The sequence below is a fragment of the Triturus cristatus genome, chromosome 6, assembly GCF_964204655.1.
Source record: "Triturus cristatus chromosome 6, aTriCri1.1, whole genome shotgun sequence".
NCBI lineage: Eukaryota > Metazoa > Chordata > Amphibia > Caudata > Salamandridae > Triturus > Triturus cristatus.
In genome coordinates this window covers 454543464-454567826 of record NC_140589.1, presented here as the reverse complement: position 1 = coordinate 454567826, position 24363 = coordinate 454543464, and the positions used below count along the sequence as shown (strand labels likewise).

Genomic DNA, 24363 nt, shown 5'->3' with positions numbered 1-24363 from the left:
ACAAACCAGCTACCTCTCCTAGTGCTCCACTGCCATTTAACTAGGTTCACACTATTTAAACACAACATACATAATTGACAACTAAATAATAAAACTGCAGACCCCATTCATCACTTAATTCTCGATTTCTAATAACAATGCACCATGTTAGAGGTACGTTTAACTAAAATGCATACACTAAACTACCACGGTGAAAAAATTATGATTACATCTGATTAATTTCAATAGCAGACCAACACACTTCAACATATTGCTAAAAAGAGTCATTAAAGAAGAATCATATCACATCATGTAGCTGATGTACGCAGACAGATCAGAAGAAACAGTCAAAAACATTCTTTAGTTTTGGCCAATGTGGACACAAGATATTGAAAAGTCTGAAAGTAAATGTCACTGGGGTGCTTCGTACAAAGTTGAAAGCAATAGGAAGCACTGTGCAAACCATTTCAGGTGATGGGCAGCTGGCTACTGTACATTCTGTACACTGTAAAGCCGATAGGGCCAGTGTGAAACCAAATTAACCTCTGGTGTAGTATTAGGCACTTCTACACTCTGTCATTGTTTCGCTTCTATGTAGGGAAGGATTGACTATCTCAAACAGAAGAATTTTACAGCTGTCTGTGCGTTTTTTAAAACACTTTCTCACACTGAATGTTGCGAAACGTGATTCAGACCCACCATTCGCGGTAAACATGCAGGAAAGAATCTGTGTCAATGTGTGGTGGGGTATTTTAGCAGACGTTTTATGCTGTTTAGTCTATAATCTAACAAGGCACACTTCTTCCTGCACAGTGGGTACAATGCTTAATCTTTAAGGGATCATCTGTGATAAATGGGTGGGTGCAATCGACATTTGCAGCAATAAAATATACAAAATAGTTCACACTCACTTTATTTAGGGAAAGGGGGAACATTTCAATTCTACCATATTGAGTACGCGGATGATAACTGATAGCAAAAATGCATTTTACAAAAATAAGGCAACTTCATCATCTAGAAACACAGCATACAGTGCTTGTGGTGTGCCTCTTCGGTTGTAGACTTGGTATGGCACAAGACCTATAAAATTAAAACGTTACCAATGCTTTATTACTAACTGATTTCAGGAGTCAATTCAATGTTAGGATACAATGTCAGGCACTTCAGGGAATGTGGCTTTTCCCTCTGATTAGAAGCTGTCAGCGGCACTATACAAGTCTTACAGCCTTGAGAACACCATCAACAGCAGCTACACTGGTGGAAGCAGAGACTTGTAGTGACACCACAGCAGAACAGGGAGTGAGAGTACGTGCACCTTGAGGACAATCCATGACACTGATTCTGGTGCTCTTCGCCTCTGTGAAGGAGTAACCTCTGTTGTAACTGCGCATCTTGCAAGACAGTGGCCAACTATACTTTTTAGAGGAATGAACCTAAGTAAACGTAATAAAAAACACTATAATCAAAGTGATTTTAGTAGTCACTGAAGATCTTCTCTAGGTCCTCCAGGTCAGCCGAGGCAGTAGCGCTGCTCGCGGGGTTGGAGCTGGAAACAGAGCTGGTAGATTTCTGGCTGCTTTGCTTCTTCTGCGAGCTTTCAGGAGGAGCAGGCTCTTTCTTCACATCTCTACCCCCGGTGAGAAGCCTCTGGCTCTCCGCAAAGTATTGATTTGGGTGATTCAATGAAAACCCACAGTCATCAATCTGAGTGAGAAGAGCAAAGGACAGAGATTCATATTTGTATTTCATATTGTTCCTGCTACAAAGTGAAAACATGCCACAAATATTAAAATCTATCTTAGGAGATGGGAAGAGATTTCCTATTAATCTTATTATTTTCCTTTAAGGCGCGGAAATACAATAGATTAAAATTTATAAAGTAGCAAAACCTATTCAGCCGTCAGATTTATTTAAAATCCAGTTCCAAAGACGTGTAGAATGGGTTGAAAACACTCAAAAACAAGGTAATGGAAAATGAAAATTGCTCTTTTCCAACAACTCTCGGGGTGGTAGACCTCACATGCAGCGTTTATTAAGTCACGTCAAACACAAGGTGAAAGCAACTACAGTTTAAGGCAAAGATAGTGGGAGCTTAGAGAGGCTCTGTGCTAAAATACCCAAGTCAGGTGTAGAGACAATACTGGGTGGATTGGGATTTTATACCAGTCCTATAATTAAACGGGTTTCTGAATTTCAATTCAAATGATCACCAGTTAAAGAGTTTAAGAGACCTTACGAGCAGGACCAGCGTTTCACCAATATGCTAGCCCAGTGCTTTATTCTGCTGTCACTGTAATGACTCATGAGCATCAATCAGGAAACTAAGTTGGATGTGTAAATGATAGTTTAACATCTCTGCTTATCCTTTACAAACCAGGTCCGAATGTCTTCCCCTGGGGATCAGCCTATCAATATTTGTATGAGTGTCTTCAGAGACTCAGCTGTCCCTGCCAATCTATATCACCTTTTCGTTGCTCCTCTGGCCACATATCCCGAAAAGCTCTACACTTATTTTCTTTGCGCTTTCCAAGTAAATGTCATACGTTTGTTGTTAGTGCGATTTGTAGAAAATACATCAGAAATTTCAATAAACTACCTAGCCACCTCTCTCTCTCATGTTAGCTTCACGCTGGAGCTGAAGGCTTTAGACAGGCATGGCAGTTCACACATTTTAAACTTCTGTATAATAAAATGAGGTAGACATTTAAACCCAAATTTGTTTTTTTAATAGTTCAGTCAACTTTTAACTCGCTCCTCTTAAGTTATCAAAGTCAAGCCTGGCAGCAATATTTTTTATCTAATTTTTAAACGAACTGTAACTTGGGTGTGTGTTCAGAAACAGAGATGGACCAGCCTTCCTTAAAGAAGCAAATGTTTTTCGGCACATAAAAAGTTATGTTCAAAATATTTACTGATCCAAAATATCCATGTATGCATGGGAGTCAATTCATAAAACTGCCAGTGAAAATATCATACCCTTTGACCTTAATGACAACATAGGCAGTGACATCATATGACACCTGACAGATTTTTTTACAGAAAGGCATGTCACATGACCCTAACATCACACTCTCTTATGCTCATTCTCACTCGCATTTCCTCCTAGTCTCACACATGCTTACTGACACTCAGAACCAGTTTTACTAATCCTCTGCATCATGTTTCAACGACTTTTGTGAAGCAAATCCGGTGCAAAGTGTTAGGGTGGAATTTACTTTCCAACACAAATCCTAATTTACATTTGATAGTATCCCAAAGTAACAAAATTGCGCTAAGCATTGTTTGTTTTATTTTGCATCAAGTGGGCGTTCTATAGGTAGGGCATGGGGATTCCTATGCACCCATCCATCGGTTTTGACGCAAATCCCTATATACAAAAATTGGTAGAGAGGAATTTGCACCTAAACTTATGACTCCTCAAGGTAGGCATAATGAGGAAAAATGTTTTTCCTTCACGTTTTTACAACTTTGCATGTGTGCTGCATTGTAAAACACACACAAAGTGGGGAAAGCCTTAAAACTGTTTTATGGAGTGGAAGGTACTCTTTTCAGTACAAAGCCTACACTTCAGAGAAGTCACACACTGGCTTATCGCTGCCAAAAGCGCACTAGCACAGGGTGAGAGAAATAACGCACCATATCCCAGAAGATATGATGCAATTCTTCTTTCTCCCTTTGACGCAAGGCAGTGCAGTATCTTTGGTGTGGCATTGCCTTGTGTCAAAGAATAGTAAATTTGGGACTCAATTTCAAATAATCTGACTCACTACCTGTCACTGACTCTCATTCACTTTCACTCACCCACGCATGCTTAAACATACAGGCAGATGCTCACACATACTGTTATCTTACATTAACACACTCACAAGCAAGCAGGATACATAAAAAATTGTTTTTACTTACCACGGCTGCCACTAAAGGTCCTTTTTTAGCTAAGTGTGCTCCATTTTTAGGTCGAGCCTAGCAGCAGCGCGCATTCACTGCTCGCTCTGCAAGACTGCTGTAGTAGAGTATGGAAGAGAAGCCAGCGCCCACTCTCCGCCCATATTTTTCATTGGCTTGTGTCATTGTTTTTCGTAAATGCTGCCTTCGGATTCGTTAATAGGATTGTTAGTCCCTTTTTAGTACGGCCTTGTCTTCATTTGTAACCTCCCATGGCTACTGGCCCCTTTACTTCGGTTGTTACACAGGACCTGTTATTTAGTCTGCAAGAACTATTTACTTTATTGAGTTTCTCTTACTGCAGGCCAGACATTCGCTGCTTCAGCTGAAACCGCTTGTGTGTTTAAGCAGCACGGTCACCCCTGCAACACAGGGGCCCGCTTTCAATCACTTTAACCTGCATTATCTTGTGTCTGTTTTAAACCCCCCCCCCCCCACAGTAAAATGGATGTAGAAATGATTAGCGAATTAAGACATGTGAATTCCAAATAGCACATAATCGTGTGCTAATGGGCTAAAGTGGACAACAGCACATCTGTGTTACATGCCATCTGCACTAAAGCCACCTAACAGGGTTGTTTACAAAATCCTGTTTTATAAACAACCCCTACACCACCAACAATACCACCACCACTAATATCACCACCACCAATACCACCACCGCCAATACCACCACCACATATACCACCACAAATGCCATCATTACCATCATCACCACCAATACCACCACCATCAATAATAACATCACCAATACCACCACCACCAGTACCATCAATACCACCACGCCTACCAATACCACCACAACTAATACCAATACCACCACCAATATCTATACCAATACCACCAACACCAATAAAACCATCACCAATACCGTCTCCAATACCACCACAGCCAATACCACCACCACCCATACCAATACCACCACCAGTGCCACCAATACCACCACCACCACCAATATCAACACAAAAACTACCATTACCACCAAATACCACCAATACCAGTACCCCCACCACCGCCAATACCACCACCACTAATACCAATACAGCCACCACCATTACTACTCCAATACCACCACCAATACCACCAGTACCAATACTACCCCCACCACCAATCCAATACCACCACCAATACCAATACTACTGCCACCACCAAATACCATCAATACCACGACCAACACCACCACCACTAGTACCACCACCACTGCCAATACCACCACCACTAATACCACCATCAATACCAATACAACCACCTCCATTACCATGCCAATACCACTACAACCAATGCCACTCCCACCAATACCCCCCACCACCACCAATACCACCACCAATCAATTCAATTGAGACTTTATTCGGTTATATCTCACACCATAAAAGTGCACATATATACAATACGATTAAAAACATTATTCATACTATTACAATAATTCATAGTCACATACAAGAATCATATACCACCAATACCACCAATACCAATAACAAAACCACCACCAATAGCACTACCACCAATACCAATACCACCAATACCACTGCCACCACCACCAATACCAACAATACCAATACCAGCCCACCCAATACCAATACCACCAAGACCCCCACCACCAATACCACCAATACCATCACAGCCAATACAACCACCATCAATACCAATAAAACCACCACTACCACCAATATCACCACCACTACCACCAATACCACACCCACACCATCACCAATACCACCACCAGTACGACCACCACTGCCACCAATATTACCAATACCACCACCAACACCAACACCACCACCACCACATACCACCAATTCCACGACCAATACCACCACCACCACCACCAATACCACCACCCAGGGGAGGGGAATTCGTATCGCCCGACACCCGAGACATCTAGATGTCTTGCAAGGGCAAGAAGTTTTAATGTCTGTTTTGTCCTAAGGACAAGCAGACAGACCATGCACTATAGTAAATTGAGACACCTGACGGAAACAAAGTGCTTTATATAAGAGCCAGTCACATTACAGATGGATGCATTCCTATGTATTGCCGTAGGCATGGGGAGATTAAAAGATTTGTCCAGACTCAAAGGATGTTGAACAGACACTGAGAAATGAAGCTGGTTCCTCAGCTCCAAAGTCGGCCGCTCTGACTGTTAGGCCACATCGTCTCCCGTGAATAGGAGCATGATAAAGTTCAAATTGGCAGGTTCCACACAGAAATTGCTCAGCGCTGTCAGCCAAGAGGTTTTTGTCTTTCTCCATGAAGCTCACGTGTGTCTTCCGGGCTCCTCTTCTGGCCCTTTCATTCCTTAGAGCAAGAGGGAACATGACGCAGCTTCTGCAGTCCAAGAACAGCCACAGCATAGGCGGGTAAGAGCCACGCGGACCCAGCTCTCACCTGGGCTCTTTGTTCACCCTTCAGATGTGCTGCCCTTGGGCCTCTCAGATATAGCCCCCAGGTCGCTCCCCACTCACTCGCATTTGAGGCCTGCAGTGAAGTAATTCATGGGCCACTCCCTTCGCACATTGTTTTCCCTCTGCACTTATCTGGTGCTTGTGCTCCCCACTGGCTTCAACTGCAGCCCTTGCTCCCCACCATGGGCATCTTATGTTTCAACCAGGGTCTACATCAAAGCTCCTTACTTTCCTTACGGCTCTTATGGAGCCTCCTGGCCCACCGGCCGGTACTTCCCTTTCCATGAGCCTCTCACGTCATACCCAGTGCCTGCACTATGCTTTTTTCTCTCCTCGTGGCTTATCTGGTCCTGTCTCTTGCCAGTGCTTTCTACCTAGAAAACTAGGTGTTCTCCACTTGTCCCTTCAATATCCGGGAATGAGCGGCCGAAAGAAGAAATTTGAAGGTACAAAACATAGTTTGCCTTTGTATGGCAGGTTCGCAAGTAATATATTTACCACAAACTAGAAGCCCTGAGCCTTAATTTCAATTAAATAATGTTCCCAAAATCTTGAACTTAACATCGTCAGGGATTTTACATGTTTTTCTGTGCAGCAGTGAGCATGACGTTAGGGAAGCACTGGGGTGCTAGATTAAGGGTGATCTCTTCTATCGCCAGGACGAAAGGCATCCATTTACAATGTCTGCTGCGGGATAGGTGACCTCAGGCCCTCACAGGGACTAAAGCTCTAGTCTCACTGAAGACAGGCATGACCACAGGCGTCCCAATAACACATATTTTATCTAATTTATGGCAAGCAAGTCTCTGAAAGCTCTTTTTGACCTTGCTGCCTATGCAAACACTATTAAAGTTCTGGTCAACCACTTGCTCCTATGCTGTTTAGAAAGATATAGTTGTTTTAGGTAGCGTTTAGTACAAGGGGTTAACCTTTATCTAAGCACAAACAATCCTGGAAGATTAGGACAGGAGGACCATGAACATTTAATACTTGTCCAGGATCACACAATGTGGTTAAGTGGTTGTGGTTAGAGGCTCCGTGCCCTCGAACGGCAGCCGATAACTAAGCCACATTTCAATAACAGCCTAGTGTATTGTGTGCTTACATAATGCAGAAATGTACTTCAAATGTACTGGGAGGGGTAAATAGTTAAAGCAGCATGTATGGCAGGACAGTGTGTTTATGCAGTGCACAGAAAAGCGCTTCTTAAAAATAGATAGGAAAGTAAATTCAGTTGAGAAGGTAAGTGTGTCCAAAGAAATCTGCCTCTAGTGCCCAAGATTCTCTTTCTCAGCTACATCTTGCAGTGGTACTGAACATGAAATGCCACCACAGATCCAAGGCTTTTAATCCCAGGCAAAACAAGTAAATACACTACATGGAAAAGTTCCAGTTAGAAGCTGCTTAAAGCAGAAACAGCTAACTTGGCAAACATCTCAGGAGAGGCAGTAGAAGCAATTGAATGTGTACTTATGCTGTGTGTCAGCCAGCATAAATGACATAAGTACCAACTATAGAACCTCCTCTACTTGCTACGTAACACCCCAACCACCTCAAGCTATGTCTACCGCCCTTTCCTTCTCCCGTTTTCAGTCTCAAAACTCTGTAATTTTTCTAATTACCTGTTCAACACATCTCTTTTCCCCTGCTGGGTCTAAAATCTCTGCCATTGGTCCAGTTCCCCATTGTGACCCATTCTTGCCCCCATGCTATATTTCTTACCCCATCAAAGTCCCCTTTCTATTTTTTGCTTTGTATCTTAATCCCTATAATCTCTAGCTAACTTTTTCTCCCTTCCTTTGCTTCAAACTACCAGGGTAAAACCACTAGCCCTCCATTTCCCTGCCTTTCTGCCCTCCTTTCTCTTTCTGCCCTGTACCATCCATCTAGTTCGCTGTGTTTCTCATCTCCCTTTTCTGTTAAACTCCAAACCATCTCTCTTCTTTAAAAATCAGCATAACCCTAGCTTTGTTGTATTCCATCCCCTGAATCCATAAGTGATTTCTTCTTTAACACCTCCCACATTTTTAGCTGTTAACTAATGGGCCATCAGTGGTTTCCACTGTAACCCCTGACTAAGGGCATCACTGCCTTTCTCTGCAACTCCTCCTGCTCGACCCGTTACATCACTGCCACCCTGTGTAACTTCTCCCTCAGGACATCACTGCTAACCTCTGTACCTCACCCTGCACACCACCAATACATCACTGGCTCTCCATATAACCCCTTGGTCATCACGGACTCCCATTGTAACACCTTTTCCATCTCTAGAGCCCAATGTTGATGTGAATGTTTGTAAGTGTTGTCACCTATGTCATACATGTGAAAACAGGGGTTTCCCCATGTTCTGGTGTCAGGACATGCCTAGAACATGTTACACCTGGAGGACACTGACAAGTGCTTCCTTTTAAACGTTTGTATACAGTGCACTGGTGCAACACTTGCCTGTAGTCTCTATTGACTTGTTCTCTGGCTGCTGTCCTGAGGGAGACACCTACACATTTGTAAAGTATTAATCAAATACTGGGGACATTATCAATTTTTGGAGGCTGAATACTGATGAAGCCACCTCCATATTAACGTAATGACCAAGGTGACAGTCACGTCTACTGTAAGTTCATTATTTTCATCCTATTTTTCCATTCCTCTTTGTTTTGCAAATGTACTTAAATCTCCCTCTTCCCCTCTCTCTCTGACCTTTTATGTTATCTTTTTAACACCCACCTATGTCACTCTTTCTTTAAGTTGCCATTGATTTCTTACCCTATTCCATAACCTCACCTTCCTTTCTGTCTATCTGCAGACTTCTGAGATGGGCTTTCTGGGACAAAATTATGGTTGAGCACATCTGGATAGCACGAAGTAAAAACTATTCATAAGTTGTTGTTTCTGGTCAAAATCCTCTGTGGCGGCATCCAAGCCCTTTCAAAATGCCCCCACAATTTGCTAGACTACTCTCAAGCCTCCATTTGAAAAGATGGGGAAAGTTTTGAAAACAAGTTGATTCTTCTGGCTTTTATCATCCGGCCCCCGAGTTCTTTTTTTGCTAGATTTGTCCTGCCAGTCACCTTATTCATGTTTCTTCCTGGGTGTCTATTATACCATAGTCTAACTTATTTAAAAATGCAAATCTTTGGGGTCCCAGATCTTGAAATCAGACTTTTCCAGATTAACAACACACTTGCGGCCCAATATTACTGCATACATGATCTTTACTAGTAGATCAAGCCAGAATCCAATTTATCGATGGACAAATGTAACTGGCATTTCTCTGAAATTGGAATTCCAAGACTTTGCTACATGGAAGCAAAAAGTAAGCAACCTTCCACTCTCTCCCCCACAGAGAGTGATCTGCCTATTGTGCACCCAATGGAGCAATATGTTTGTGAAATATCTTTAGAACACAATATGTTTGTAAAAAATACTCTGTCATACAATCATTATTTGAGGACAGACTGTCCTGACTGGAAAATTACTGTTTCAGCAAGTGCTAACCACTTCTGTTCCTGGCCTACTGAAAGCAGCTCTGAGTTGTCCATAAAGCCTAACACCACAGCTTTTCTCATGGGTACATTTCTGTCCCAAGTCTGCTGCAGAAGCATGCCACCATCCAAAGGGAACATTAAGGTTTCAATCACTCTCACAGTACTAGCTTACTTTCACAGGCACACATTTCTGCAGCTTGTGCCTTAGGGTGCCGAAACTAACACTAACCATAAGAGAAGCAATGGTACTTCCCTGGTCTCAATATCATCCACTGACATAAGTTATTTTAGATAGGCAATTCAGAACATGAACTTTCCTTGTGCCAGTTCCATATAACTAGCAGGTGCAGGGCAGTTAGCCCCTGGCCTCTACTTAAGACCTTTTGGATTGTCAGTCTGCGATCTCTTTCAAGAGTGCCTGATACTCTAATAATACTCTTTAACATAAATTGGGTCATGTTGAAGATATTACTGACCAGCCAACCAGTATCGCAATTGACCCTCATGCACACCTCAATAATACTTCTAGAACTGTCAGTGTTCCCCAAATGTACCTAAATGTACCTCCCCCTCCAAATTGGCTGCAAGAGTTTTCATAACAATGTCATAGTGTCCAATTTGTACAAGTGAAAAGCTCACACATTTTGATAGATGATTCTTTGATCTATGTAGGCTGAAATCTGCAGAACCATCCCCTAAAAAGAAAGTTGTCTTCTGCCCTTCCCAGGAGAGCTAGGAAAGTGGTGGTTCACTGTGCAGGGCACTCATATATAGACATTGTTACAGACCATATTCATATCCACCTCTGACTCCTGCCTGGGTCTCAAATATTTTGTAGATACCGGTTTGGTTCTAGCTGATTTGTGACCGTCTTTTATATTCATTATAAATATCTTGTACAAAAACTTAAGTCATGCTAATATGTAATATTGATTTACCAGTATAGCGTACACCGGGTAAAGTGTAATTTCTGATTCCTGTATGCTTTGTCTTTGTTTACATTGCTCTCCCAAGAGGTAGCTTCAAGCACTAGGATGTCTAAGATGCACGCTCTAAGACCAAACGTACACTTTTGGCGGTCAGTTTAATTGATTTAGGGAATAGGTAAGACAAGTAGATTTCTTTGCAGGACAAGTAGTTTTCTGCACAATTTTGTCCGCTGGACAAGTACATTTTTTAAACAATGCCACACCCCTGACCAACGCCACCAATACCACCCCCACCACCAATACCACCAATACCAATACCACCAGTAATACTACCAGTAATATCACCACTATCACTACCACCATCAATACCAATACTACCACCACCAAAACCACCAATACTACTACCAATACCCCACCACCAATAGCCCACACCCCCAGTACCACCACGCCCAATACCACCACCAATACCAATTACACCAATACCACCACCACCAATACCACCAGCACCAATAACACAACCTCAGCACTTCTCACTAACAAGTAAGCAGGGGCACTCTACGAGGCCAGAGCTGCAGCCCAGACCATCCATGCCTACCATAAAGTACAGCCCGCCCTGCACCAGCAGGTGAAGCCAGGGCCCCACTACAGCTGGAGTGTTTTTTATTAGGCCAAAGATAGCAATGACATTACACAATGCCACACTGCTCACTGAAATCACGGAGAGGGCAGGAAATAGCCCCCCCGCTCTTCCTCCTGAGAGCGACTGTTTAATCACAGAGCGAGAGGTGTTGGGAGCGCTTTGTTGTGTTTATAGCTCGGATCATTTGTAACTCTCACTTCACACTTTGAGTCTAGTAATTTCCAACACATGCGCATCTTCTTAACTGCACTATTTATCACTACTTTGAAGACATCGCAAGCCGGTCTCTTCCTCTGATATTTACAATCTAACAAGCGGTCGAAAAGACCCTTTATTGCAATACAATAGTTCTCGCATTTGCGAGAGTTTAAGCTGTTAGTATTGTAAACGACAATGCCTTTTATTTGTTTTAAAACCCAAAACATGAATAAAAGGCAGTCATTTACAATGCCAATAGCTCAAACTTGCATGAATGCAAGACCTATTGAATTTCAAATGCTTGTTTATAATGGGGTATTATTCACTATTAGCATAAAAAATAAGCTGAAAATAAAACTGAGCCACCCCGGTATCCTTGGCATTGATTTTGCAACTTCTGAGGCCAGGGGTCACAAAGGCAGTGCCAAGGTCACAAGGAGCAAGCCAGAGGTCACAGCTGCGACCCCTGGCAATCCCTAAATGACGTCCATGAATTTATTTCGGGATGTAATCCGATTTCCTTTTTACATTTGATCATAGTTTCTTTAATTGCACAGGCTTAGAATGACTCTCTAACATATGGATAAGAAAAAATCTAAAAGCCTATTCCATGCAAGGACCAACAAAAGGGAGCTACTCCACACAGTACCCACAGGGACACTGCTAAAATATCAAAGTCCAGAACAGCACAGCACATAAAACAGAAACTATAAGATATCACCACAAGAAACTATTAAAATATAGAGTGAATTCTACCACAATAAGAGGCAACATTTCTACATAAAATAGGTTGATAAGAACTTCTCTGCCTGCCTCTCTCATATGATCACCTTGACACATAGGAGATGACAGCTCGATTCCTCCTCATCTCCTACTGGCACCACAGCAGAGGTGGGAGCCATTGAAAGTACTATATCTACAATTGACGGAAGGAGACCAGTAAACAACCCTGTAGAAAGTACCTAAACTGAGTACACCTTAAAGCTGGGGGAACGCTGTTGATGAGCATTGCACTGCACAAGAGCAGTGAGGTCTCAATCTAGCTGACAGCCCAGGGCTTGTTAAGGAGCATCTGTCTTATTGATGGCATTCAGAGGCTGAGATAATCAGAATATCATAGCATCATGGACTCTCACCTGGCCACAATCACAGAGGCTGACTAACAGACCAAGCATAAAGAGCAGTAGTGGGATGGTCACAACACTGAAAGCAGTCTTCTTTTGTGATAAGAGGACCCATACACACAGCAAAGAATAAAAAGAGCAAGGTGTATACAAAACCTTGGGCCCTGGAACGCAGGTTGAGCACTCTTTGGAAAAAAAACAGCACATTTAAAATGACACTTCTATACAATTCTAAAACATTTACCACCATGCTAGAATTTGCTATTTATCCACTGTAGAGTAAGTAAAAAAACTGCGTGCATCTTACTATTCCACCAGCCCCTCTTTAAATGTCTACAATTGATTTGATGAATGCCTCTAACAGAAGAAATAAAGGAAGTTTGGAATAAAGTCCAGAATAAGCAGCAGCCATCTTATACTCTTGTTAAGCACCGATTTTAAGCACTCTAGAAACAAAGAAAAGAATTTAACCTCAAAATCAAGAAGCAGTTGTAGTCTAATTAATTAAAGAACAAGTTACTTACCTTCGGTAATGCCTTTTCTGGTAGAGACTCCATCTAGCTGCAAATTCCTTACCTTAGAATTATACCCAGCTGTCAGACTGGATCCAGATTATTTTTTTCGTGACAGTGCCCCTGCACGACCATAGGTGGTGTTCGGCTCCACGTGCCATCATCAGTGCCAGAAGGGACGTGCTCGGTGCCTATAACACCACTCCAGCATGCTGACGTCCATTTCTATGCGGGACATTCCATGCCAAGAGCACGAAGCCACGAAGAACACTGACCACTGGTGTGGAAAACTAGGGCCCTGAAAGGGGGAAAATCCTGTTTCAAGAAATCCGTCGGCAGAGCGGGAAGGATGGGAAAGGTCGGTAAGGAATCTGTGGCTGTATAGAGTCTCTACTAGATAAAGAGTTACCAAAGGTAACTTGTTCATCTGACAGACTTCTAGACACAGATTCCTTACCTTAGAGTAGATACCCAAGCAATACCTTCCCGTAGGTGGGTCTGCAAAAATATTTCATACCAAAAAGTACTGCAAGACCAAACGAGTGAAGAACCCATCCTGATGCACGACTGTCCAGGCAGTAGTGGTTGGCGAACGTGTGCAGAGAAGCCCACTTTACTGCCTGGCAGATGTCCAGGGCCGGAACTCCACATGCTAACACAGGGGTCACATCCATAGCTCTGGTAGAATGAGCACACAAACCCTCAGGGGGTTGCCTCTTGGGCAATAGCAGATTTTAATACAAAGTATGGGAATTGGTCCATTTCTTCAAGGCGTTCTCCTTCTTTCTTCCGACAAACCACATGAAGAGTTGGTTACCCACCTGGAACTCTTTCGTACTGTCATGGTAGTACGTCAGCGTTCTTTTTAAGCCCAGTAGGTGGAGTCGCTCCTCTTCTATTAGAGGGCTGTGGCGGAGCATAAAAAGTAAGACTGACCTACTTGAAAGGGAGTGAAAACGTTCAGCAGGAAGGAATTTCTAGTGCAAAGGACCAGCTTGTATGGTAAGATGCTGAGGTATGGAGGCTTAGAAGACAAAGCTTGGAGCTCACTGACCCTCTGGGCAGATGTTATTGCCACTAGGTAGGCTGTCTTGATGGTAAGGAGCCTGAGAGGACAGTTGAGCAGTGGCTCAGAAAAGTGAATACTAGATTCAGGTCCCACTGTGTCAGGGTGAAGGTGGGAATGTGTTGAAGACCTTTCAAAAACCTACTCATAACAGGCGATTTGAACAGGGATGGCTGATCCGACGACCACAGAAAGGCTGAGAAGGCAGAAAGATAGCCCTTTATGGTGTCCAAAGCAGAGCCCTGATGGGCAAGGGAAACAAATAGAAGGACTTGAGAAAGGGAAGTAGAAAGGGGGTTCAACTTGTTTTTCTGCACACCATGCCACAAATTTGCCCCAACAGCAGGTGTATACTGTCTTGGTGGAGGGATGCCTGTCTGCCAAGATAACATAGCAGACTTTGGGCGGAAGGTTGAAAGCTGTCAACTGTCGCTGCTCAATTTCCATGTATAAAGCGTTGCCAGGTTCGGGTGGAGAATCCTCCCCTACTGCTGCGACAGAAGATCCTTCCTAGGGGGCAGCCTGAGTGGAGGATCTATGCAATGCTCAACAGCTTGGGCCACCAAACTTTCCAAGCCCAATCCAGAGCCACCAGGATGACTTGGGACTGATCTCCTAGAAATCTCTGGCAGGAGCGATATGTGTAGAAAGGCATAGAGAAGGCCTGAGCTCCACTTGAGACGAAAAGAGTCTCAGAATGAGAGCCGCTCTGGAAACTCAACACTCAAACCTGCTGACATTGTGTGTTCACAGAGGTGGCGAACAGATCTAACCAAGGCTTCAACCACTGCTGAAACAGACCATGGACCACCTCCGAAGGGAGATGCCTTTCGTGATCCACTGGACATATTCGGCTGAGTTCGCCCACCTTGGCATTCAGAGAGCCTGCCAGGTGTTTAACCAGCTTGGATATGCCTTGACGTTATAACCATGTCCAGAGGCACAGTGCCTCTTGACAAATGGTCCACAACCCCACCCTTTTTCTTGCAGTACCACATGACAGTGGTGTTGTCTATGAACACCTGCATTAGCCTTCCCTTTATGGAGGGTAGAAAGACTTTTAATGTCAACTGGATCACCAGAAGGTCCAGTAGGTTGATGTGGAGTCCGCATTCCGCCTCAGGCCTCCACTGCCCCCAGATGACCACCCTATCCCAGGAGTGACGCATCTGTCACTACTGTCAGATCTGGTTGGGGAAGGAAGAGGGGTCTTCCGCAGACCAAATCACAGTTTGTTAATCACCACTGCAGATCTTTAGCAATTCCTTCCGAGATCTGGACAATGTTGGAGATTAACCCCTTCAGTGCCACGCCCTTTCCCCCTCCTGTGCCGGGCATTGCATTAGTGGGTGGGGTTCATGACGAGATAGTCTCGTCATGGGCACAGCGCGACCGTGCTCCATGACAAGACTATCTCGTCATGGGCACAGAAGAGGTTAACCGGATGCAGCGCCTACTGGAACTACAGGTCCTACTACAGAGCCTGCATATTCCAGCAGCGATGTGTTACAAGCAGGATACTGGAGCCCATGGGGCCCAACAGCCTGAGAGTCAGTCTCACCGAAACCCAGAATAGAGGCTGAAACATCGGTATCAGCCTGAATATCGCAGACTCGCTGTTCCGGAGGGTAAGTCCAAAACTGCACTGTGTCCAGAACAGCTCAGATGAAAGGGAGCGTCTGAATGAGATTCAAGTATGACTTCGGCAAGTTGATAGTGAAACCCAGCGACTGCAGGAGGTTCGCCTTAGTCTGGAGGCAGAAGAAGCCTGCTTGGGGCGAGCCTGCCTTTAACAGCCAGTCGTTGAGATTGGGGGAATACTAGTATCCCTGATCTCTGTAGATGAGCTGCAACCACTGCCATCACCTTGGTGAACACCGGAGGGACGCTGGCACAGCCAAAAGGGATCAAGGTGAACTGAAAATGCTCGTGGCCCACCATGAACCCCAGGTAACGCCTGTGGGCAAGAAAGATGGGAATGTGTAAGTATGCATCCTGCAAGTCCACAATCCCAACCAGTCTCCGGGGTTGACGGCAGACAGAACTTGATTGAGAGGTCACAGGACTAGGATAGGTCAAAGGCTTTGTTCATTTTTGGGCACCATAAGGTAGCGGGAATAACAATCTGTGACCGACTTTAGCGTTGGCACCCTCTCTATGGCTCCCTTAAACAAGTGCCACCACTTCCTGGTGGAGTAAGGAGAGGTGCTTCTCAGTCAGCGTGTCGCAAGTGGATGGCATTGGTGGAAGGGCAGTCACAAAGGAGAGGGAGCAGCCCCTTTGGACAACCTGGAGAACCCAGAAGTCTGATGTTATCAACCTCCAGTGGTGCAGGAGATGACGTAGCCTGCTACTGTTTTCCCATGATGGTTGGAGGGTGAACTAAAGAGGGGTGAACTAGAGAGGTTTGGAGGATGCCACTGCCTGGTGGGGGTGGTGGATTGGCCCGATTCACGAGATCTGGGTGTACCGCATCCTCGGCCACGCAGAGGCTGAGGAGCTTGTGTGTCATGGTGGCTGGGCGGGTATAGATGCGGCTGGAAGCCCCTTCCGTGGTCACGAAAGGACCAGGGTTGGGGGAGGCCCATGGAATGGCCCAAGGACCGCCCCATAGCTCTGCTCTCAAAGTGCTCCACCGCTGAATCCGCCTTTTCTCCAAAGAGACAGGAGGCATCAACAGACCTGTCCATAAGTTAAACTTGGACATCCCCTGAAAACTGGTCGTCATGAGCTAGGCATGGCACTATAAGGTCACCAATGAAGAAACCGTTCTGCCTAGCAAATCTTTTGTGCCCACCCCACATCGTATAGTGAACTTATCTGCCTTTCTCCTGTCTGCCATAGTTTGGGAGTGTATGGCCTGAGCCTCCTCTGGGAGCATGGGCAGCACCTGTGCAACCGAACACTAAAGTGAGGGGAGTAATGGCCCAAAACACATGTGGTGTTCACGGACCACAGTGCCAGGCTGGCAGAAGAAAACATTTTCTTGCCTAAGGCATCCAGCCTTTTGGATTCCCTAGCCAGTGGAGTGGTGGTGTATGCATCAGGATTTACAGGGGTAGTGAAGGATTTGACCACCATGCTCTCCAGGGTAGGGTGCTGTGTCCCCTCGGGCAGAGTGATGGTGGCACGCAATTGTACTGCTCACAGGAGTCCCTGTGCGGGACTTGGACCAGGCCCTGAGCAGGATGTCTGTAAGGGCTTCACTAAATGGGAGAAGCAGTTCTGAGAGGATAACTCCCAGCTCAAACTCCTCTGTCAAGATGTTAAGTCTTGACTGCCAGTGAGGGCAGGCTAAGGTCAAGGACCTTGGCTGCTCTTCTCACCCCCATAGCAAAAGAGGCTCCCTCTTCTGAAGCCATGGTAGGAGAGACCAAGCCAGTGTCTGGGGAGGTGTCCAGTCCACTGCCGTCTGCCAATACCTCACACCCGTCCAATTTAGGTTTGGGCCAGAATTCTTCAGGAACCAGTGCCATCCCCCAATCTTCTCCAAGTCTTAGCGCATAGGAATAGGACACCGTCTCTGGTCTGGAGTATGGCTCCAGTCGGCGCTGGAGCCAGGCGACACCCCTCCAGCTCCGTGTCGGAGAAGGGGATGAGAAAATGAGGACAGCAGTGTTGACATCGGGGCCGGCATCCGGAAAGGTCAAGGTGGTACTACTGGCGCCCGTCATGATACATCTATCAATCCAAGGGGCTCGACTGGCGTGGGGGCGGATGTACCGGTGGGGAACCAGTGGGGGCCCCTCCTAAACCTGTAAGCCCAAAAGCACTCCAGAAAAGATGGACCACCCAAATATGAGTAGCATGGCCTCATAAAATTCTCAGAGGTGCTTGGGGGGTCGGTCCTGCTTCGGGAAACTTGGGGAGGGTTGGAGACGATGCTACGTCGTCTCGTTGGACGACTTTGACAGGCAAGGTGAAGTAGAAGATCTCTTCAACTTCTACTCTTCTTCTTCTTGTGGGACTTAGAGTGGGATGACTTCGACGAAGGTCGATGGCTCAGCGACCGATCCTGGGACCTTCCGCTCGACCAGGATCAAGACCGTCGCACGTCGTGGGCAAGGAGCTTGAGGGATCACTTCCTCAAGGCCTTGGGGTGCATGGCGAGACAATCTAAGCAGGTCTTGGTGTTGTGGTCGAGTTCAAGGCACCAGAGACAGACGAAGTGCGGGTAAGGCACAGCAGGGCTTGAATCTGACCTTCCTCCTAGACATCCCTAGCACACCAGGAGAAAAGTCTCAAAAAACTTTGACAAAACATCAAACGAGCAATTTAAAAATGAGTGGGGCTACTAGCTCTCTCCCGATCTGCACTGAGTGGCGCAGGAAGAAAAGAACAGACGTCAGAGTGTTGGGGGGGCCTATATAGGTACAGCTCACATCACTCTCAGCATGGACAACGCAGATGACACGATACAGAATAGAACTGCGCTAGGGTACTTCTCACAAAAAAAATTCAAAATCCAGTCTGATGCCTGGGGATAATTCTATGCTAAGGAACCCGCATCTAGAATCTATGACAGATTTAAAAAAACTGTCTTTTATTGTTAAAGTCTAACTTAGATTACAGAGAAACAAAAGCAGTATATTAATTAGCTAATTTCCATCACTGAATCATCATTAAATGTCAAATCCGCCCAAATATAGTATTAGTGTGACATGAAAGCCTCTTTTCTTAAATTAAATTGTTGGCTCTTCTTCACTACTATAGAAATTAAATGCAGGGGTCTAGGTAAAAAAGAACATTGACTGCATCAATTGGAAGCGAAATGTAACGCTTATTGTGCTTTATCTACATTGACTGCATGTGCCTCTTGCCGCCTAAGGGACAAATTATGCCAAAACAATAAATGAGGACAACTAATAGTAGAACTAATATAAATCCTCTGAGTAACCCAGACAGGAACCAACTTCTTTGACTGCATTAGAAGCAACAAAGAAAGAGCATTACAGACGTGTCAGCCTACATTAAAATAATAACTGAAGATCATCATCCCCCGCTTGTATTAAAAAAAAGAAATCAAATCAGATTACAGAGTACAATACCTATACAGTTTAGAAATTCACAAATCTCCACTTGATATGGAGATCAAACTCAAAATGAAGGCATTCTTACTGCCTCATCAATTGCGCTGGAAAACAAGAGACACAAATTGTACAGCCCAAACCATGCAAAAAGAGACAAGCCTGAAATTATTATAATTAATAAGCATTTGCAATGCAATAGGTCTCGTATTTGCGAGAGTTTGAGCTATTGGCATTGTAAATGACAGTGCCTTTTATTTATGTTTTGAAAACCTGAAAGCGGTGCCTAAACACTCACTTAGTACTTATAATTGTTGCTTAAGAGAAGCAAAGCTGGCAGTAACTGCGCATCTTTTACTGCCAGCATTGCTTCTCGTAAGCAACGATTATCACTTATAGTACAAAGTGCGTGTTTAGGCATCAATTGCAGGTTTTCAAAACATAAATAAAAGGCACTGTCATTTACAATGTCAATAGCTCAAACATTCGCAAAGGAGAGACCTATTGCACTGCAAATGCTTGTTTTTTTAGTCCAGGAGTCTAATACCAAGGGATCAGCGAGCATGGAAGTCTCCTTAACATAAAGCTGCAGTCCTTGCTGAGGTGTATGGTGAACTATGTGGATGTAGTGTAGTAACATTTGCAGGCTTGGGTTCTAGTAATGTGATTTAAATAAACAAGCACAGGGGAAAGGGTGGTAGTGAGGAGCCGAGAGAGAGAGCACACGACATGTAAAGGAGTATTGGGGGATTGGGAATCAACCTTGGGACCGGCTTATGGCCTCGGGTTTAGTACTTCAGACATGGATCCTGTAATTCTGATCCAATCACTACAACTCCCTAACTTATAATGCGCAGAGCAATAGCTCTGTCACTTTAAGAGGGTAGGTAGAAGCCAGCAGACTACTTTCTGCCAAACGCACACAAAACCACTTGGCAAAGAACACAAAAAAAACACTACACTTGGCATTAAGACACAGCCATCGCTTTTCGTTGCTTTCTTTGCTCCGGCACAAGCCTCCACGCTATTTGTCACGAGTTACTCCAAATACATAGGTAAAAATACACAAGGTATCAGAGCGCTTTACATGAACAGCAGTTGCATTACACGGGCACATTCGCCTTTTTTAGGCACAGGGAGATTAAGTCATTTGCCCAGAATCACAAGATGTTTGAGAGTCCCGCCAGACTCAAACCTGGCTCCACAGCTTCCCTCAGGGTCTGAGCCTTGGGCTCAGTAGAAGGCGGCGCTGTTGAGCAACGTGCAGACAGCTCAAAAGGCGAGCCGAGACAGAATGCTTCCACACTGGAAAACACTGGAGCGTTGATGGTGGTGTTTAAAAGTAAAGAGAACAATTGATGGACAGAATGCAGAACAATGTCATACATTCACCCCAGTACAGAGATCTGGGTCTAAATCCATAGTTTTTTTGCTCACCATGCCATTCCAATTTGGGCCCAGCCATATGCAAATCAGTCTTGACCCTGCGCCCCAATGGGAACAGTCCAGCCCGAACTGCCAGGCCAGGTCCTCCCTGGACTGGAAAAAAGCATCCTAGGACCGGTTTCGGGCTTTCAGCCCTCATCAGCCAGGATAGCTTGACTCCAGTGGCATGGAGAGCACAGGACCCACGTCTGGGCATACCCGTCCCACTCGGGGTGACAAATGCAAAAAGAACAATTGATGGACAGAATGCAGAACAATGTCATACAATCACCCCAGTACAGAGATCTGGGCTAAATCCATAGTTTTTTGCTCACCATGCCAATTCAGTTTGGACCCAGCCATATGCAAATCAGTCTTGATCCTGCACCCCAATGGGAATAGTCCAGCCCGAATTGCCAGGCCAGGTCCTCCCTGGACTAGAAACAAGCATCCGAGGACCAGTTTCGGGCTTTCAGCCCTCATCAGTCAGGATAGCTTGACTCCAGTGGCATGGAGAACAGGTACCCATGAATCGTTCATTCACGGACTCAACCGCTACTTTCTAAAAACCAAACTGGTTTATATAGATCTTCAAATAGTGGAGCTACTCACCCCTGGCAATGAGCTCTGACCCTCGTGCGCAGCTGCCAACACTGCAAGTTACGTTAATGAGAAAAACAAGCCCGGTCTTACTCTGAAAACTGATGCGAAAATCTGCAGCTGGACACAAGTTCTTAAAAATACAGTGTGCAACCGATAATCATTTCCAAAGTGTGGTCTTCCAGAGTACTCCCGCCTCTGTGCAATAAAAAGCTACACTTTTTGATGCGCCATCATCAACACAACGGATTTCAACAGGATTAACTTTCACATTAATGTCCAATACATAAGCAAAAATAGCAATGACCGACAATCAATATTTGGAGGTTCGGTGCTACAGGGTAGATAAGGGCATACAAGACTGTCCGCATGACACAATATGAGAAAGCCTGGGTGGGCTAACAAACTGCATGTCACAATTTCAGATATTTACTACTACGAATTCAGATATTTACCAATACGACAGTGCCAAGCTCTCACTGAATCCCGTAACCAGCAGAGACCAATTTGACGGGCAGAACCCGACAAACTCACCACTTGTTCTGGAAAGGCCTGAGAACAATCTACGGTGTCCATGCTTTCATCTTTGTCAGTGCGTTGGGAACATAGGATAGATAGGGGGGGGGGGGGGCGCAAGAGAAAAGAGAAAAACAGACTTCAAAACAGTGTTTACTACAATTTTCTTTAGGGCCAGGTTTAAGGGAGACTGCTGCAGGTTGCACTTGCACTGTTCGCTCATGCTAAAGACTGGCCCTAGACTGCTGGATGGATACTTGCCGGTAAAGGCTATCTCCCTCACGTACAAAAAACTCATAAACAACACCCCGGATCCCCTTGTATCATTGAGAGGGCGGTGGGAGCGAGACGGGCTAGAGGTAGATAAAAGAATGGCAGGAAGCGCTGTCCTCTCTTAGGGAAGTTGCTATCTCATCTAAACTGCGACTTGTCCAACTAAAAAGTTTACACCGGATCCACATCACTGGTCCTAGACTGGTCCAAATGGGGAGGGCGGACAAGGGACTGTGTAGGAGACAGTGTGGGTTAGAGGGCTCCTTTATGCATATTATCTGGGAGTGTGCAATGACTCAGGAATACTGGAAAAAGATATACAAATGTATGAGTACAGTCTGGGGCGTGGCGATTCGGTGCGAAGCCAGAAGATGCCTCCTGAATGTGTGGGAGCCCACGGACCTCAACAGCAAGGGCAAACTGTGGGCGACTCTTGGACAAATGGTGGCAAAACAAAATATTGCCAGTTTGTGGGGAGCGACTGCACCACTTACACTGAGTGCCTGGAAGGCAGATATGGACTGGAGTATGATGAATGAAAAAACTGCGTATGTTGTACGTGGCTGCCCCCAGAAATGGCTGGTTGTCTGGAACAACTGGGATGTATACCGTGGCAATATATGTGAATTCCCCCCCCCCCCCTGTTCCCTCCCAAGATGAACCATTATCACCCTGACTTGCACGCTATTCAGCTATTCTTCAATGCTGTGTATAACATCAAACGTAATGTATTTATTTGACTTAACAGAACGGTACAGTTGCAACCAATTTTAACTTGTAATGTGGTGACCAGAACCATTTTGTTGAATAAATAACAGATTTATAATTTTTTTTTTTTTTTTTAAAAGACTGGTCCTGACTGCAAGTCCCAGAATGCAGAGGGAAAAAAAACGATGAACGAGACAGGGTACTAACTCACGGACCAAGGAAGCTTGAGCGCTTTTAACTTCCATTCAAATATGTGCACTTACACGACACTTCCGCCGAGATTTGGGATACAACACTACCAAATAAGTGCTACTGATGAACGAAGATGGTTGAGGGGGGCGTTTCTTTTTCCCTGCTTTCACACCAATATTTTACTCAATATACTTAGCTATCATTGGATTTATTGTAAATCGGCAATTTGCCATGTAAACAAATCATTACAAAAAGTCATTTTCAAGGCAGGTGTAATAATAGTATTTCCTTTAAGGCTGTGCCACCTATAACGTAAAACCACACCAGGATTCCCCTTGAAAGCCTAGTCTCTCGATACAATCAGAGCTCTATTTTAATCTCCTTAAAACGAACCTGTAAAGGGCTCAGGTAAATACGGATAATCCTACCTCAGACAACTCCACTGGCCAACCCCCTGGGAAGAGCCCCTCCTCAAGAGCTTCACGAGATGGTAGAAGCAGTGTGCGCGCGCAATAGACAAGAACGCACTTCACAAATGTACCTGCCTTTAAGAACAATGTGTGGAATGCAGGGAGCTGGACAGAGGGCGGGACGTACACAGAGCAGGATTGCACAATTGTGGGAGAAAAAACAACAACCCCAGATAAAAATGTCGGAGAAGTGATTAAGGTCTAAGAAGATATTTTTAAACTTCGATTTCACGCGCATTGTTAATAAATGTTCTCCCCACCTACCAAAACAAACAGCACCAAACAATGCAATGAGCCATGGGGGACGTCGAAAATCTGACCTTGGAGATCTTACACCACGCCTGGAGGATAGCGCCGGACTGGGAGGGAGGGACGAAAGGGCAGCTGGAGCACTTGTTTACCTTCTTCGTTTCCCCTTCTCGCCCTGGAGACTCGGGTCGGCATCTGTGCAATGTTGACACGAGGCCCAATCCGGAGCATCTGAGCCTGGTGAAGACACGTCTCGAGGGAGCGGGACTAATTGAAGGAGACCGTATAACGCCGCAAGTAAACGATCCAGTCCTGATGGGCAGTCCCAAAAGGAGACAGGGCAGTAACAAGGAGAGACTAAGAAGCCACATTAACAATCGGAAGTCAGCATTTACCATGGACGAGGACGCCAGCCAATGAAAAATAGGGACAGGGCTTCCACCCCACTTCTAAAATATACTCTAATACAGCATGTCTCGCAAAGCGAAGCAGCGTGCTGTGCTGCAATGCTACGCGAGACCTAAAAATTAGACTGACAGCATATTGTCATAAGATAACCAAATACTCCACCAAAAATATCAAAGACTCTCTACTTTATTGTAGATCCATTAATGCCCACCTCTTCA

At 44.9% G+C, this 24363-nt stretch overlaps 1 protein-coding gene across 4 annotated transcripts in view; it reads right to left on the bottom strand.

Annotated features, from left to right (window-relative positions):
* Window positions 1-876: 876 nt before the first annotated feature.
* Window positions 877-24363, bottom strand: part of PRIM2 (DNA primase subunit 2) — a 1241637-nt gene continuing 1218150 nt past the window's right edge. For all 4 annotated transcript variants that reach the window (XM_085610894.1, XM_085610892.1, XM_085610891.1 and 1 more), the window contains one exon: window positions 877-1683. In XM_085610894.1, the coding sequence (XP_085467020.1) occupies window positions 1453-1683 (231 nt within the window). In that variant the 3' untranslated portion in view covers window positions 877-1452. The remainder of the gene's footprint in view (window positions 1684-24363) is intronic.